The following is an 18,565-nucleotide window of genomic DNA, read 5'->3' as shown; positions in this document are numbered from 1 at the left end:
ACAAAGTTCCACCCGTATTTAGAAGCATAGAGCTTACTTGATAACAAATGACACGTCATGAGCTGAAAACATGAAAATGAAAACATTTAGGGGTGGTCATTTGGATCTTTTGAAAAGCACACTCAAAGGTTCATGGCATGGCTCAATTTCATTTTGACCTTTACTTGAGATACAGATTTGTTGACTTACAAAATAATAGCTCTTTATGTCATATCTTTTTGACTCAATAGCCATAAAGGTTAGCAACCATAACTGTAATTGAATATGGATATTTGAAAGATACATTTCAATATCAGGTGAAAGATTAAGTAGAAGAAAGAGCCTCAGTTATTTTTTTGGGATTTCTTTTCACTACTGCTTAAGGACAGTGCCTACTAATAGCGAAGTATTTTTGCACGGTTTATCACTATGCGGGAAAAGCAGATCTTGGTAGCAGGTATTGAAAGCCAAATTTAAGGAAATTGGGGGTAACCACGCATTTTTTAGAGATAACCAAGCAACAATTTTTTATTATTCTAAAAAGCAGCAAAATACAAAGCAATGTATGGCGCTTTTTTCCAAATTGAAGCTTTATTATCTCTGAAAAATGCATGATTTCCCCCCAATTTTCTTTTTGGATACCAAAATCACTTGCTAAGTTCTGCTTTCTCCGCATAGTTTTAAAGTGCGCAAAAATATCCCTGTAATAGTAGGCACCACCCATAGGAAACCTGAGTATCTCCAGATGCACAGAACGTATGCGCAGTAACAATAGTAGGCACCGTCCTTAAGTTCTAGAAAGGACTGAGAATCTTTCTTCCAATTAAACATTACTTAAAAATGTTGGTCATTTTGTATCTTTGCACTCTAAGTGGTACATATATACCAATCTACACAATTTCCTGCCAGAGAGGAACAAAATTATGACCATTTGCATCCAATCCATCATTATATGGGAGATCCTCTGTCAATTAACCCTACAAACTTGAATATCAAATTTTACATAATTTTGCCACATGACGAGAGGTCAAGCGTGACAATAACAGTTCAACAACATCTGTTGTACACAAAGTCTTTTGAGGAATTGATGAGTCATAGGTGTCTTTGAAGTAGCAGTTTCTTCAGCGGTCTGCACAGTTTAAGTATTGCATCCTGAAAAGAAATAAAATAAAACGAATATTGTTAATGTACTGTAGTAAGCAGTCAAACAGTCAAACCTCTTGTAAGTGATCACAAATTAAATTAAAATAAATTCTGACATATTAAGGGTTATATTTTTAAAAATGATCTATCATTTCAACAGTCATAAACAGTCACTTCTAGCAAAATTTAATGTGGAAATTACAGGTTGATGGGGTCAACCAAGAAAAAACGACAACAACAACAAGAAAACAATTGCCTTTAATCATCATAACAGTTATTATGCTATTTTAATGCACCTGCATTTTTTCTATTTAAACCCATAACACCTCTCACAGCAAATCTTTATGGCTGTAAAATTGTTTCATTAGATGAATATAAATGGCCCAGCATAGGTCAGTGTGTTGCCAAAAAATAATATTGATAATAATATATTTTAGTATATACCACACAAGTGAATAGTGCTTGTAGCGCACGCTGATTGGCTAGCTCGGAGGTGATTAGCCAAGTACTATTCACCTCCGAGCAACCGAAGAGAAACAAGATGGCTTCCCGTTTCGCCACGGTCACTTAAGAGGAAAATATTTCTTTAAAAAAGACGGCTATTACAAAAAATACAAAAATGGCAACAAATTTTGGTTTGACGACATTACATGGTAAGTTATTAAATCTTTCAAACCTCATATTCCTAGGCGAAAAATAAAAATACCATCCATTTTTTACGAAACTGTCGAGCACTATAATTACAATGTAAACAAAGAAACATCTAATGTTTTGCAGTGTGGTTTCAACAATAGGACAAATTTCACACAACAATCGAAAAAAATACACGTGAGCAACTAAGCAAGTGCCTCCAGAAGTTTTAGTTGTCTGCAAGAAAGAGAGACGGAACTTGCTACAATAAGAAATCGATTACCGCGCTGCGCGCAAGATTTTAAAATTTCCCGCCATTTGTCGGTATATTGTCAAAATTAAAGTAATTTTTGGTCCACTTCTTATTCAGCTTGTGTGGTATATACTAAAACAATTATTCACCTCAGTGTCGGTGAAAGTGACGGATATTGACCTCGCCGCTTCGCGGCTCGGTAAATATCCATCACTATTCACCTCCACTTTGGTGAATAATTGTTAAATATTCCATGTTATGAGTGTAAATAAAAAATGAGAAAACTCTCATTAATCTCATTCTAGTGAGATTAAAAGGCTTTTCAAATAATAATAATAATAATAATAATAATAATAATAATAATAATAATTCTTTATAAATAAATTTATTCTAAAAGGGCATGTACACGAAATGCAAAAGCCCCTTAAGATTCGTAAGCTTTCTTCAAGTCCATCCTTCCTTATTATAATACCATAACCTCCCTTAGGTAGATCTTTACCTCCTATAGGCGGATGTTATGAGTTGGTAAAAATGAAAATATTTAATATGAAATTCAAGTCAATGATAGAAAAGCTCCTTATGATGAGTTTCCCTGCTAGAGAGTAAGCTTCTATGCCTATGAATTGACTTTTATGATACATAAGTTATAAAATATACACTGTAAGCCACTATACCTCCCTTAGGTAGATGTTAACCTCCTGTAGGTGGATGTTATGAGTTGGTAATAAAATTAATGAAATCACACTCAGGTCAATGATTAGAAAAGCTCCTGCAAGATTGTAAGTTTTAATGCTTGCAAATAAGCTTTCCATGTGTACGATTGTGCCAGTATAACACATACGATACAAACGTGGTGCTATAAAACGTACCTCCCTTAGGTCGATGTTAACCTCCCGTAGGCCGATGTTAACCTCCTTTAGGTCGATGTTAACCTCCCGTAGGCCGATGTTACCTGAGCAAATCTTGACTGTTTTCATAGTTCCACGTTTCTTCCACAAATCGAACGTAAAATCCTTGAGGTCAGTGTTCAGACGCCGAGAAACGAAAGTAGAAAGAACTCTGTATTCTACCATAACGAATCCTAACAAACGTTCGAAGTCTTTATTTCCCCGACGTCGTCCGCCATTACTACTGAAAGAGAGTGAATGCAGGTCAATTTCCGGTATAATCGGATCTCGGTTCGTGGCTGCTCCGAAGAATAACCCATGACGTCACCTCCCTTAGGCCGATGTTATCTTTTCTCAACCGACCCAGAGCCTTCGTGTTCTTGGTGCTGACCAAAAGAAAAGCGGGCTCTGGGGACGAGATTGAGAAAACGTGGGATTCCGGTCTTTGTGCGCATGCTTAAGATTAAAGCGGAAGTCAAATGCCCCGCTGACCAAAAAGCCTGAGGACTCTGCGTACGAGACTTGCTTGTGGCTCGAGCAAAGACCTTGTTCCAAGGCGGTTTCGCCTTTTTATACAGCTACAAAATCCTGTAGCACTGGAGTTGATTTAAGCCTGACCCTCATCCTGTTTTGAGTATTGTGTTAAAAAATGAAGGAGAAAGACAAAACGGGCACAACTTTGAATCAGGTAAGCTAATGGCGCGTGTAGTTCTTTGATCAGCATCCAATAACCTTGTTCTGTTTCAGTATTTTGCTGCACAGTGCGAGCGAAATGTGTGCTATATTTGCTGTCGAAGTAACCAAACTAGTTTTTGTTGTTTCTATAAACTTCGCTCGGAGTCCTATTTTGTTATTTCTTCACAAACCATTGTCGTGTCACGCACAATTCGTATAGAATCGGCGTCGCTTTGATTTGAACTTGCTTGCTTCCCTCCTCGAGTCGTGTCGTGATACCCGGGGTAGTCAATCGATAAAAATTGATATCGGAAGATCATTCGATAAATCGATATCTATCGATAAATTGAACTTAAACGATATCGATTTTATCGGTCAATCGATAAAATTCGATACTCACACGCCGACGAAGTGTTAATGTTATCGATTTTATTGGATTCATCGATCGTTATTGAATCGATAAAAATTATCCTGTTTCCGTTGAGGGAGCGTTTGATTGTGACTCTTTAAATGTAGATTTCAAAGGCGGCAATGAAATGATTTGTTGACAAACACTGTACAAGAGACCAAAGAGACTGCATTATGATTTTCTTCCTGATGTTATTGTTCGATTAACCGGGTTTACAAACGTAAATTATTTTTCCTTTTCCGGGTTCTCGGCTTCAAGATTGTTGTCTAAATTTTTTCTTGTCCTTTGTTCCGTTGGTTTTGAAACCACGTTTAACCTAAGAAATATGGGGAACAAGAAGAATTTAGATTACGAACACGAGGGCGTCTAGATGATTTGTTTATATCTTTACTCAAAAAATCACGAAAATCTTTCCCTTTAAAGACTGGGTGAAAAAGCAACGAGCGTGCGATTGTGTTACATCAGCAAATAAATAAAACAGTGGAATAATCAACCAGGGATCTATATCGGATTTCATTCAAATACAACACACACTGAGTAATACTAAAAGTTTGTAGAAAAGATGAAGCAATTTATATAGTTTTACGAACAGGGAAGTTGTTATAAGTGTCTCTGCGAGTTCTTTAATATCTTTAGGTGTTGCCGTTTCGAAAATTGGAACGATAATTCAGTTTCGATAAAATCGATAGCCCTGATTAAAAAATCGATAAGCATCGATTACTCACAACGAAATATTTTATCGATTTTTATCGAATTTCGAAAAAATTAATCGATTTTTATCGATTGTTATCGAATGCTATCGATTATCGATATTATCGATTGACTACCCCAGGCGTGATAGCGTGGTAAAGATACGCTGCCTTGTTAAAGTGCTACTACGATCAAATTTTCGAATACCTTTTATTTGCGGTTGATTGGTAGTTTATGTCCTAAAGTACATGATCTCCAAGTTATATCCTCATAAGATGAAGGAAAGTGCGATTTTTTTGCGCTAAAAACTCCACGAATTTTCATCCGCCATTGAACCGCCATGTTCCTGCGGCCTGGTTACCAAAGGCAGATGGTGTCCAATGACAACAGAGGCCGGGTCACCCGGGAAAAACAAGTGACGTCAGACTCTCAACTCGAAGCCCAGGCGAGCCCTACGAGGCTAACTCCTCATACGGTTTCGAACACGTTTTCGAAAAATGTTTCGTTCTTTCAATGGTGGGAAGTCGCTGTGTTGTTCAGTGGTATAACAACTGCTCTAATCGAGCGGCAGGAATTGCGCTGCATGCGAGTCCGGCCGACAGAACGAGAGATGTGTGGGTCCAGTTTGTTGTCTTGCACGTTTTGCTATTTTCTCGGTTTAGTTCGAGGGACACTTGGGCATTCCACCCAAGTCAGTGAACACAAATTAAACCTGATCTTTTGAAAAGGGTAAGCGATCAGGAGATCGTGTACCTGAAAAAAATCTCCGAAGGGGAAGGAGCGGCTAAAGGTAAGCTTATGTAAAGTGGGCGAAATGTGTGAATATTGTTTTTTATCTTTGGTGATTCCTCGATACCTTGTTCAGCACCCATACAAATAGCAGTCACAAATTTTTATAGACATTTTATATTGCGTTTCTAAAGTACTAAACTTTGATTGAACGAGTAAATAATGTAAGTGTAACTAGCTCCCGGAACTAGCTTTTCCCTCCGAAGCATTTCCAAAACATCTCAGTGCGATAAGAGTAAGCTTGTGTTTACTTTGCTTGTGCAAAAGCTTGTGGCAAAAACTGTGCAACAAACGCGAAGAAAACCACTTTAATTATCCATTTTCACTCAGCTTTCGATAAGGTGGTCTTTGGCGTTTACAAAAGGGTTCCTTCTTTCTTTTAAGTGGTTTTCTTGAAGAAATAGTTTGAATTTTTGGTTTAAGAAAGGTTTTAAGAAAACCTCACATTCAGTTGTTTCTTATCAATTAGATTCAATTGGTAATGTATTTTAAATTTTGATTTATTTTTCAGACGCTGAGTTGCAACAACGTCAAAACCCAGCTCTTACTATTAAATACAGGCCAAAACAAGCCTTGCAGAGCACAACACGTGAAAAGTGTGGACAGCCAAGAAAAGGCCAGTGCTCCTCCGTAAACTAGCAGTTGAAGAGCGCTGACCTTTCTCAAGGGCTTTTCTTGATCTTTTGTCATCAACCACCAGTTGACAAATAGAATCAATAAAAGAACTGTTTTCTCTTCATTCATCATGCCTCCTCTTTGTAACTCTTTCCATTACATAGGCTTCTGTTTTAGGGAATGGTCAGAAATTAGTGGGGGGGGGGGGGGCGGGGAGTGAGGTGGAGATTTTAAATTGAGCAATGAAAATGATGTGACCCTCCATAGCGATGCAAATGAAATTTCATGACCCTCCCCCTGAACAGGTAATACAATGTCGCTCAAATACCAGAAAAAGAAAACAAGAATGGAGGCAAACTGTAAGTTACTTACTGGAACCATTTTGCCCCAACATAATTCAAATCATCTATAGAGCCCATTGGCATCATACAACTCCATTATGCTACACATTTCCTTTACATTAATATTTTAATACTTAATACTTGTCTTGCTTTTGTTAAATAATGACTTAAATTAACAAATTTTATTTTGTCTTTTGTATATAACTCGCTCTCCCGGTCATACTATAAATTATGATTGCAAGAGCATAAATTTATGTGACCCTCTGTTTTCACTGCTTATTCTTTCATGACACTCCACCTCCCCCCCTCCCCACCCCCTGCTCCCTGCTAATAGGGAGCTGAAGCACAGACATTCCTGAGCCATGTATAGCAACCAGAACTCAAATGCTTTCTCTTTTGGCGTGGTTTTAAATAAATACTAATTTGAATATAAACAGTATTAATATGGTAGCCACTTTGGAATAAGGTTTATGGTTCATTGTCTGCAGTACATTAATAATTTTATTTTTATGTTCATTTGAAAAAGAGTGCCAGAATCTTGTTTCACCAATAAATTTGTTGTTGTACAAATGAAATTGAATCTACATTTTCTAAGAATAAACACTGATCAAGAAGAACAACCTTGAGAAAAAAATCAAAGGTGGCTTACAACAGTCTCAACTTTACTTCATTTTGGTAGCATGCATTTGCCCATCTCTCACTGCACCAAAAGTGAAAGTAACAAGAACTGTTACCACAGCAACAGTGTATCAAACTCATCAACACTTGCTTGGGGGTTTGCCCTTAGACATGTAGGACAAAGGATGTTTGTTGTTAGGTTAATTTGACCCTTCATTAGAATAAGCAAAAAAATTTCAATTAATACCTGAATCACAAACTTTAACTCCCAAGAATATTGTTTTCAATGTATATTTGCAAAATTCCTACTTTTCCTCCCCTCATTTGCCTAGGTGGATGCTTGTTACCAGAAAGCATGCCTTAATAAATTTTCATTTATAAAGCTAGTCATTTCTTCAGTGCATTAAGGCATCCAGTGCAGTGGTGTTTAACCTGATGTGAGCCACCTTAAAAAAAATATATGTACACAGAAAAGACTGTTAATACTATAATTTACATTGTTCATGATAGTGCAAGGGAAGAAAACAAATCATTGCAAATTGTTGTTGCCTTGCAAATTTATTTGTTTATTGATTACTGTACTTATTCAAATCTGGATACAATGATGTCCATGCAGCACCAGCACTCTCCAGGCTTGGTAAGTCGCTCAAGGGAGCAATTTGAACATTTGCACCTGAGAAAATATTGAACCATGAGAGGTTTATTCAGTGAAATGAAAGGCGGAAAACAGGAAAACTACACAATCACTCCACAGACAAACCTCTCGACCCAAGAACGGGTGGGTAGGGAGGGTAAAAAAAAAGATTAACTTCACAATCACAAGTATAAGAATTAACTAGCTTTACACAGAGCGAATCACTCGAAAATAATTGTCTCGACCACGTGCGTGGCGGTATATATAGAGCTACATTAATAATTAACTAAAATAAGATCTGTTGCGACACGTAATTGCTAAAGGTTGCGCGCGTCGAATTAAACATTTTAAGCGAAGCTCAAAATCAACCAATTCTCCTTCCTAATATTATAATAATATCAACTCAAAGAACAAACACGTTTCTTTAGGTTTGGCACCATGAGAGGTTTATTCAGTGAAATGAAAGGCGGAAAACAGGAAAACTACACAATCACTCCACAGACAAACCTCTCGACCGCCAAAACCGCCAAACCAAAAGGAAAGCAGTTGTTCGAACGAATTAGGAATTAAGTGCCTCCGGAAGTGCACCAACCATCCCCCGTGCGACGCGAAGCTTAGCATCTTCGGAAAATTCAAGGTAACATTTATATGCGTCTGACGCCCAGTCTCCATAAATTTGAATCAGTTCACCCGGGACCCCTGTGTGAAAGGCCCATGTAGCTCCCCCTCGACGAAAGGAGTGTCCCCTAAAACGAGAAGGGTTATGAACACCTAGGCGGGCCAGCCGGCTACGAAAAACCGAAACAAATTGCGTTTTAGTGATGACAAAGTACGAACCTGCACGGAAATCCGTGAAAAAGGCGGGCGCCGAAGCGGGCGCAGGCAAGCAAGAACACATGCGAAGATATGCACGAACCGGGCACAAATTAGGGTCTGGAGTATACAATAATGGAAGTTTCAGCAACTTGGAACCTGTCTGATTTGTTTTAGACCATTTAAAGGAAATCGACAATCCAAAACTAGTAACAACTATGTCTCCCCTGCAAAGTTGTTTAGAGGGATCAAAGGAACTGACAGATGCTGGCGCCAAATTAGAAATTCGCGCGAAAAGAAAAAAGGCGAAGAGAAACGCGCAGGAAAAAACTAAATCATGAGGAGAGGTACTAGCACACTGGATTAACTCTCGCAGCAACTCCGGCGTGACAGGCGGAGCACGCGAAGGAGCATGTTTGAGGATACGATCGAGTCCTCGTAAAGTTAATTTTAACTCTGGCGTCTCATAAAAGGGGAATTCGAACCCCGTGAAAACATGAAGAAGCTTGACCCCGCTAAGATAATTACGAATGGACTGGGGAGTCATGGAACGGCTAAGAAACTGACAGTACAAACATATGGTATCGAGAGTTGCCGGGAGAGGCTCAAGATCGAAGGAAAAACAGAAGTAGAGATAAGCCCTCCACTGAGTCTTGTGGTTCTTATGCGTGCCGTCCGCATACGCCGCTCGTCGCGTCTTCTTAAGATCTCTCTGTAGCTTTGTTAATAATGAATCTAGAAAAACAAAAGGCAAGAAAACAAAATATTATGAAGTGAAAGGAGAAAAAAAAAACATTAGATAGTATCCGACAACTGAAACATGTCCACAGAAACTGAAACTGGCTGCAGACCAAGTGAGCCATACGTAGAGAAGAACTCGTTCTGAAAGGAAGAGTTCAAGTGCCAACGACTCAGTAAATCGGCCCCACGATTTTCAGAACTCGAAAGATGACAAGCGCGGATTTCGAACTCATGCACCGCGGCGAGAAACCAAATTTCTCGCAAACAAGCTGCTAACAATTTATCCTGAACGCGACCGGAGTTTAACGAACTGACAACGGAAAAATTGTCACAGTGAACCATAATCCGTAGTCCACGCCAATAACGACCCCAGAGTCGAAGAGCTATAACGATAGCTAAGGCCTCAAGAAGATGAATAGCGGTGAATTGAAGGAGAACTTGCGGCGGAAATTCGACATGAAAATACTGCTCGGATGACATACCCCCGCAACCTGTCAAACAGGCGTCGGTAGAAAAAATACTATCGGGCGCAGACCACAATTGCGTGGGAATAAGAGATACACCATTGTAAACGTTGATAAACCGCATCCACCAGCGGATATCCTTCCGAAATTCGGCCGATAACTTGACCCGATGATGATTGCGCCGTAAGGAACGCAAAGTGTCAAGAATGCGAGTTAGAAACAAACGGCCCGGCCGAACGCATTTGGAAACAAAGGCAAGTTTGCCTATCAGAGATTGTAGCTCGGTTTTGGTCGCGGACTTTTTAGTGAGCCACTTAGGTAACAAATCCGTTTGCAATTCCAAGAGTCTGTCCGGCGTAACAGACATAGTAAAATTTATCGTGTCGAAGAGAACTCCGAGACAAGTAACTCGAGTAGACGGAGGGCAAGCCTTGTGAGACGACTCTTGTAACCCTAAGGCCTGTAGTAACGAACCAGTGAGCGCATAATCGGCGAAGGCAGTGCGCGGCGCGGAGATCCCCATGAAATCGTCTAAATAACTCAAAACGTTGCAACCGACCCGCGAGAGCATAAAACATACCGCGTTCGTGACTCGCTGGCAAGCCATAGCAGCGGACCGGAGACCCATTGGCAATCGAACGTCAAAAAACAACTTGTCCCGCCACGAATATCCCAACAAAGGATAATCGAAAGGATCTACCGGCAACTGACGATAAGCACGTTTTAGATCACGTTTGAACAACAAGCAACCCGGCCCCAGCTGAACGATACGCTCTGCGATGTCATCTACAGTGGGATAAGTTAACGACACAGGTTCACCCAAAAAGAAATCTTTAGAAATGCCGTCATTGACCGACGAACCGGCCGGCCAGCTGAGGTCAAGAATAAACCGACGTTCATTGCTGTCCGGCTTTGGAACTGAATTCAAAGGAGACAAGGCGATAGGCGCCACGAAAGGATTGCGAGCAAATGGACCGCAAACGGAACCTAACGCAAGTTCCGTTGACAGGTAGCTGTCAACGGCGGACGGAAAGTCTAGTACACCTTTGTGATTGCGAAAATCACTAGAAGGTAAAACCCCGTGATAATTGTAACCGATGGGCCACCCAAACTCTAAGAAGTCACAAACTTCCACATCGGAATACTCGGTCAGTAAAGACCGCCACAAGGAAAGATGCAACGAAGTGGGCACAGATAAACGTGCGCCTAAAAAATTGGGTTGCCCCTTAGCGTAAACTTGATTATGTAATGTGACAAAGAAATTTGTCTCGAAAGGAAGTGCGTCTGGGGTAACGAACGATTGGGAAGAAATACCCAGGCTAGAACTTAAACTAGAACTAATACTAGGCTGCACTACATGCAGCGATGAGCAAACATCAGTAAAATTATCATCAATAACTAAAGGAACCGTAACGTGCGAGGAAGGCAAGGGTGTGGCACTCGCACTGCCAGGAGCAGAGTGAACCACCCCGCTTAGTCTAGAGTCTAGATAACACTTATCTTCCACAGAAGATAGAGAGTCTTGAAAACATGAACAAAGTCTAGAGTCTGGTTTAACTGAGTCTGAAACGGAAAGTCTTGAGTCTTGAAAACAAGGAGAGTCGTGATTTAGCGGCTCTAAAAGCTCTAGTCAGGGTGCAGTCGTTCCGGAAGAGTGGGAATCCTTTTCCACCGCCAAAGGACATTCTTTCGAAAATTCCGTATGACGAGCAGCAACACGCGTATCCACCCAGCACCGAGCACAAATGTGCTGCAGCCATTTGCGTTCTCCTCGAAGGGTACCGTAGTGATCTTTGTTTAATTTACAGACGCCATGTTGAAAATCACGACAAAAGAAGACCGCGGTGAAGCCGTCGGTGCGCGAAGACCCCGCCCGAGATGATGGTTTTACTGGGGCTTGAAGGATCCTTGACTCCAAATGAGTAAACGAATCTCCCCAGTCAGCCCGACCACATTCGATTTCAAAAAGCACGCCCGCGTGAAGATCGCGGACCGAAGACCAAGTGAACTGTGTGGCCAAATACATCAGGGAGGAAAGATGAACAATGCGGGCGCGAAGTTCTTGTGGTGGGAGGTTAGGCCTTTGGAGAATAGCTGCGTATCCGGCTGCGAATTCAGCCAGGGTTAAATCATCGTATGTTTTGTCCTTAGAAACATATGACAAACTCAAATGGCTGTGGGGCCATAACTGAGGGTTGACCACGCGGCTAGTTAATTTACTGGCCTTCCCTGACCTTAAAGTGTGGCGCCTACCTCTAGTAGATTTCCTTTGAGTCTTGTCGTCATCCTCACTTTCCTCACTGCTACTGTCGTCTAGCTGGGAAAGAAACTGTTCCACTTTAGAAGACACGAGCTGGTTGGTGCGCAGATCTTTTAGCGTGGTTTTCTTTTTATCCTGATCAGCACGCTTGTCCAACATGGCGTTGCGCAGGCGAAGCGCCTCCAGTTCTTTCCTCATTTGCTTAACCTGGGAAGATTCCTCTAGGACTTTGTTTCTTTCTTTTTCTTCCTCCAACAGACGTTTCATTTCGGTGAAGTCGGGTCCTTGATAGTTGTGAGGCGTGGTATCTCCGACTGGCGCTGAGAGAGGACGAGGAGCGGGAGAGAATCCGTATGATGGGAATTGTACACCTTTCCCAGCGTGTATCATGGCGTAATCGAGTTGCTTATGAGAACGAAGGTTGTACTTGGACTCAGACATATTAAAAAAAAAGATTAACTTCACAATCACAAGTATAAGAATTAACTAGCTTTACACAGAGCGAATCACTCGAAAATAATTGTCTCGACCACGTGCGTGGCGGTATATATAGAGCTACATTAATAATTAACTAAAATAAGATCTGTTGCGACACGTAATTGCTAAAGGTTGCGCGCGTCGAATTAAACATTTTAAGCGAAGCTCAAAATCAACCAATTTGAACATTTGCACCTGAGAAAATATTGAACCAAGAGGAAACTTAGCATCAATTACAAGGGAACGATCAGCTTAAATTCAAGCCATTGTACAGAGCTTTTCACTACAATATATATTCTTTTTCCATGGTAAAAAAGTGCAAAAACAGTAAGCTTACTCGGAACCGAAACTTAACTGTGTGTAGTAATATGATAGTGCATGATTATGCAATACATGATACGTATCACATGATTACTGTAAGCAGAAAGCACATGGTATAATACAGTGAGTTAAACGGATGTCTGTGTCTTCACTCGTGTCTTCAATTATATAAAGAACCCTTCGGTTACTACATTGGCGACGAGGATCCCACAAAGAAGAAAGGAGTAGAAGAACATCAGCCAATGGCTCCACCAGAAGAAACCGATAACCCTGGTCCGAGCACAAATCCGCAACAAAACATCACAGTCGTGAATCGTCAATTAAACATCCGTCCGTTCACCATCTCAAATGATGCTAACGACACAGCCGTGCGATGGGCGAAATGGAAAAAGGATATAGAGAGACAATTCAGGTTCTTCGGATTAACAGATCCAGAAGTTAAGAAAGATGGCTTAATTATCTATGGTGGATCGCAGATTGCCGATTTAGAAGATTCCCTCCCGGATCTACCCGCACAACACGAGGGCGAAGATGTCTACTCGCGCTTTATTCGGAAACTAGACAAGAATTTCCTACCAAGAAAAAACAAGGACTATGCACGATTCCAGTTTGGAAACCTTTCTCAGCAGATCGATGAGAGCATGGCGAAATATTACGCTAGACTACGAGAGATAGCAAAGAAATGCGAATTCACCGACGAAGATGATGCAATCCGAGACCATCTTATCAAGACGATGACAAACAGCCGCTTACGAGTAAAAACAATTCGCAATAACTGGACGTTGTCCCAGATCTTGGATGAAGCAGCCATAGAAGAAGAGTCCACTACTCAAGCAAACGAAATCGACCAGAAACTCCAGGACACAACGGAATCACACAAAGTTAAACAAGTCAAAAGTTACAAGCGTGACAACAATGGTATGTGTCCCCGCTGTGGTTCAAAACATGGAAAAGGAAATTGCCCAGCATACGGAGCTAAATGCTACAAATGTGGTAAACGTAACCACTACACCAAAATGTGCCGTAACACGGATCAAAGATACCGCTCAGATGATAAACAAGGTGGCAGATCGGGTCGCCGAAATGACAAGAAAGAAGATTTTCAGCACGCGCCGCGACAGCCAAGACCGCCGACAGATCATCAACACCGCCGAAGACGAGTTCGACACGTTGAACAAGATGCACAAGATGCACGCGACATTTCAGAAAGCGAAGACTCTTTCGATGAGGACATCGCCAGACTCGTACAGCACATGCACGTACACCGTACAGCACAGGACACCATCGAGAAACACAAATGCGAGATTTGGATCAATGGAACCAAAATAGAAGTTGAACCGGATACAGGCGCCGATGCAAACGTCATGGACGAACACCAGTTCAATGAATTGCTACGAGTAACGCCGGAGGTTAAATTACGCAACACGAAGATCAAGCTGAAAACACTCACCGAAGATCTACCAGTTATTGGAGAATGCGACGTCACCTTAGAAAACAAAACGCGAAAAACACAAGCGACAATCGCCGTTATTCAAGGAACAATCGATTCCCTACCGTTACTCGGAAGACAAACATTGGAAGAGCTGGGAATGATCCAATTTGACGCGACAGGAGGACTGAAAGAACCAAATCGAGAAGAATTACAGAAGATCCACAAGATCCAAACCGGAAATGAAGATCTTAACAAGATTCTCTTTCAGCACGAAGAGAGATTTAGAGGCATTGGCAAAGCAAGAAGAGATGGACAAGACATCGAAATCCATTTACCACTTAAAGAAGATGCGAAACCGATCGCACAAAAGCCCCGCCGAGTACCATACCACCTGATGGAACCTCTACGTCACCGAATGGAAGAATTTGTCGAGAGAGACATCATGGAAAAGGTGCCAGAACATGACTCCATCACATGGTGCTCACCACTGGTTGTCCAACCGAAACCAAAAAAACCCAACGACATCCGTGTCAGCCTTGACTTAAGAGTACTGAATAAGTCCATGGAGCGCACAAGACAAGTACAAGCGCCTATCACAGAGGACTTCATCACCACTTTCAAAGATTGCAAAGTCTTCAGTAAACTTGACATGAACCACGGATACCACCAGTTCTCACTAGACGAAGAATCAAGAAAACTCATGACATTCTCAAGTCCATGGGGTAACTATCGTTACAAGCGACTCGCGTTTGGAGGTGTCAACAGCCAAGATTTATTTGATGCTGAAATGAGCAAGATTATCTCGGGAATACCAAGAGTCCTTAACAACCGAGACGATATCATGATTGGCGGAACCAACTGGGATGACCACAATGCCAACTTAGCAGCTTTACTTCAACGACTGAAGCTCCACAACCTTACCCTACGTAAGGAGAAGTGTGAATTTGGAAAATCAACCATCGACTTTCATGGGCACCTGTTCACTGCCGAAGGATTGAAGCCCAGTCCCAGTAAAGTCAAAGCTGTCAGCGAAGGCAACCCACCGAAATCTAAAGAAGAGCTTGTGTCATTCTTGCAAATGATGGCCTATCTATCACGTTACATCAGCAACTTTTCCAACCGCTGCGAACCGTTGAGAAGACTCACAAAGAAGGAACACAGCTTTGAATGGACCGAAGCTCAGCAAACTGCTTTCGAAGATCTGAAGACTGCAATTACTTCAGCACCAGTTCTCATCCCATACAAGCCAGGTCGAGAAACCATGGTCATATGCGATGGCAGCCCAACTGGCCTTGGAGGTGGCTTGTTCCAAAAGACTGAACATGGTTACCAACCAGTCCACTTTGTTAGCAGATCATTAACAGACACCGAGAAACGGTACTCTCAAATAGAACGAGAAGCACTGGCTGCAGAGTTTACCACCACCAGGCTACACATGTATCTACTTGGAGCACAGCACTTTCAGTTAGCAACTGACCACAAACCGCTCCTCCCACTCTTCAATAATCCAACTGCAAAGCTACCACCAAGAATAGAGCGAATAGTGATGAAGATGCAGAACCTAGACTTCACTGCAGTACATATACCGGGGAAATCCAATATGACTGACTACCTTTCCCGACACCCATTACCAGAGGTCCAGCAAACAAAACATGAAGGCTACGTCAAAGCAGTCATTGACGCAGACCACGCGATAGTCATGGACACTATCCGATCAGCAAGTAAAGAAGACAAAGTGCTGCAGAAGTTGAAGATAGCACTTGAAACAGGGAAATGGAATAGAAACGATCCAGACCTGATACCATACTACGACGTAAGAGCAGACATTTACGAATCCGAAGGAGTCCTGCTGAGGCTCAACAGGATTATCCCACCAGAATCACTGCGAGACAAGATTGTCAGCATTGCTCACAAACAGGGACACTTAGGCATTTCAAAAACAAAAGAACTTCTCAGACGGAAGTATTGGTTTCCCAACATGAACAAACGCATCGACGATATTGTTAGCACATGCTTCAGCTGCCAAGTGACCACCAACACTCAGCACACTGAACCCGCCAAGATGACGGAACTGCCAGAACGACCGTGGAACACCGTCGAGGCAGACTTCTGTGGCCCATTTCCTAATGGCGAATATGTACTCGTTGTAACCGACCAGTACTCAAGATACCCAGAAGCAGAGTTCATCAGCTCAACATCTATCAAACCAGTCCGAAGAAAACTGAAGAAGATGTTCGCCACACATGGGGTACCACAGACAGTGCAAACCGATAATGGACCGCCATTTAACTCAAAAGAGTTCCAGACACTTGCAACAGAAATGGGATTCAGTCACAAGAAGATCACACCCAAACATCCGAAAGCTCAAGGCCAAGTCGAAGGTTTTAACAAGCTCGTAAACAAGATAGCGACAATCGCAAAACAGGAAGGGATAGATGTACGCGAAGCAACCTACGACATGCTCCAAACATACAGGGATACACCACACCCAGCAACCAGGAAGACACCCTATGAGCTAATGATGAACAGAGAGATCCGGACGAAACTTGAACACTTCCCATCATCCATACCAACACAGGATCAAGAAGTCAGAGTCAACGACCGAAACTACAAAGAACGAATCAAGCAATACCACGACAAGCGATACCGAGCGACGGAACTGCACCTAGACATCGGGCAAGCAGTCATCGTAAAGCGAGACAAGAAACGAAAAGCTGAGACGCCGTACGAACCGCACATATATGTCGTGACCCAGGTGAAGGGATCAACCATCATCGCCAAGAGGTTAACTGATGGCAAAAGTATCTGCCGAGACAAATCAAAATTCAGACGTCTCAAAAGCAATACCAGCAACACCGATTCCAACGAAAGGGAAACAGGAACGCAACCTCAAACACAGATACCACCTGCATATCTCCCACAACCACCAGTAATAGCAGCACAGAGGGTGGATGCAGCTAGCAACGATGTAGAACATAACCAGGCCGCACCGGAACCACTCAGGCGATCCAACAGAAGGCCTAGATCAGTCTTCGAAGGACACTTAAGAGATTTTGAACAATGACAATTAGAATTTGAGAAACACGTGAGAGAATAGCTAAGAATTAGGACACCGATCGGACATTGGACATAAACTGTTACTGTTATGTAATCGCACGAATCATTTATGATTATATTTTAGTAATAAGAGATCTTGGTCGATTATTTTTACATTCACGATTTGTACAGGAATGTACTGAAAAGGGAGGAATGTAGTAATATGATAGTGCATGATTATGCAATACATGATACGTATCACATGATTACTGTAAGCAGAAAGCACATGGTATAATACAGTGAGTTAAACGGATGTCTGTGTCTTCACTCGTGTCTTCAATTATATAAAGAACCCTTCGGTTACTACACTGTGCACTCTAATTTAACACCAAGGCAAACTTTCGAAAGCAAAGCTAAAAACCTAAACTTGACTTCGATTTCAATTCAACTGAGTCTCCGGTAGCCTCCCTCCGGGGAATGAACTGGCTAGTAGTCAAGAGAAATTGTTGAGGATTCTCAGACACTACACTTTTAAAGCTTGCCTGTTTTGTTAATACAGCAAATAACACATCTAAATATTAATCTCTATCTCTAATATCTTACCCAAGAGATGAACGACTCAGCAAAGTCTGCTCTTCCTTCTCTTGTAGCAAAAGCGCTAGCTGCTGAACTTATTCGGCTGCCTCTTCTTCAGACGGAACTAGCTCTACAGAGTCAGGACTTCTTAATTTCCTTTGCCTATATCATGCGAAGACGATCCAGGAGAGCTTTCTGTGGTCAAAACAGCTCTGAAATTCGTCGCCGGAAGGAGAACTACAGTACTCGCTCAATCTTGTACCCAGAGTCCTCAGGCTTCTTGGTCAGCGGGGCGGCGCCAGGAGAGACTCTGGGACAGGAGGGAGTGATAAACTTAGGCCTGGGCGCCAATGTAGATATCGGCGTTGAAAAAATCCAAGGTGTCCGGCCATCGTGACGTCACACGAACGCCAGCCCGGGAATTTCAAAGAGACACATTTTTTTAGAAGCCGTTTGTTTACCTAAAGCCCAATATTTCAAGTAGTCCATAACAACACTATGAAAGAACTCAAGCTATGCTACATGCTATTCAATGTAAAGTATTCTGAATGCCATGCTGTCCAAAAAACTTGAAATTAAAGGAGAAAAATACCCAAATGCTGCGATCGATCGATCAGATGTCAACATCAAATTGTAGCAGGTTGCGACCTTTCATGAAGTGTATCTCACGAACCCAAAAATGTATAGCGTAGAGACAAAAACATAAGCTTAACTGGTATGACATCTTCCTAATTTCAGAAAAATTAAATCATGTAACAATTTTAGAAAAATGATCAGTGGCT

The 18,565-nt window shown here is 41.7% G+C and overlaps 2 protein-coding genes, 2 long non-coding RNA genes and 1 pseudogene across 5 annotated transcripts in view; 1 reads left to right on the top strand and 4 right to left on the bottom strand.

Moving 5' to 3' along the window:
* Positions 1-16: 16 nt before the first annotated feature.
* LOC146480851 (uncharacterized) lies at positions 17-3,239 on the bottom strand. Its single transcript, XR_014864585.1, has 2 exons — positions 2,875-3,239; positions 17-1,131 (listed from the first exon to the last, which is right to left on the bottom strand). It is a non-coding gene; the product is annotated as an uncharacterized LOC146480851 (long non-coding RNA).
* A 180-nt stretch (positions 3,240-3,419) lies between these two features.
* LOC146480844 (uncharacterized) overlaps positions 3,420-18,565 on the top strand; it is a 73,798-nt pseudogene continuing 58,652 nt past the window's right edge. Inside the window, exon 1 of the transcript XR_014864621.1 lies at positions 3,420-3,580. The product of XR_014864621.1 is annotated as an uncharacterized LOC146480844 (transcript). The remainder of the gene's footprint in view (positions 3,581-18,565) is intronic.
* Positions 7,569-12,771, bottom strand: LOC146480848 (uncharacterized). Its single transcript, XR_014864647.1, has 2 exons — positions 12,614-12,771; positions 7,569-7,702 (listed from the first exon to the last, which is right to left on the bottom strand). It is a non-coding gene; the product is annotated as an uncharacterized LOC146480848 (long non-coding RNA).
* Positions 7,832-9,239, bottom strand: LOC146480850 (uncharacterized; the record flags this gene model as incomplete). The annotated part of the gene is made up of 1 exon (XM_085109058.1): positions 7,832-9,239. A coding segment is annotated over one exon (1,017 nt), but the record flags the coding sequence as incomplete, so codon positions are not given.
* On the bottom strand, positions 9,109-12,382 carry LOC146480849 (uncharacterized). The gene is made up of 2 exons (XM_085109057.1): positions 11,935-12,382; positions 9,109-11,202 (listed from the first exon to the last, which is right to left on the bottom strand). Exons 1-2 carry the CDS (start codon positions 12,380-12,382, stop codon positions 9,272-9,274), a joined length of 2,379 nt encoding a protein of 792 aa, XP_084965183.1. The 3' UTR covers positions 9,109-9,271.

This window comes from Pavona decussata, unplaced genomic scaffold (assembly GCF_977016875.1).
Source record: "Pavona decussata unplaced genomic scaffold, jaPavDecu1.1 SCAFFOLD_52, whole genome shotgun sequence".
Taxonomy (NCBI): domain Eukaryota; kingdom Metazoa; phylum Cnidaria; class Anthozoa; order Scleractinia; family Agariciidae; genus Pavona; species Pavona decussata.
Note: the sequence above shows the minus strand (reverse complement) of the source record. Positions and strands in the feature narration are given on the sequence as shown.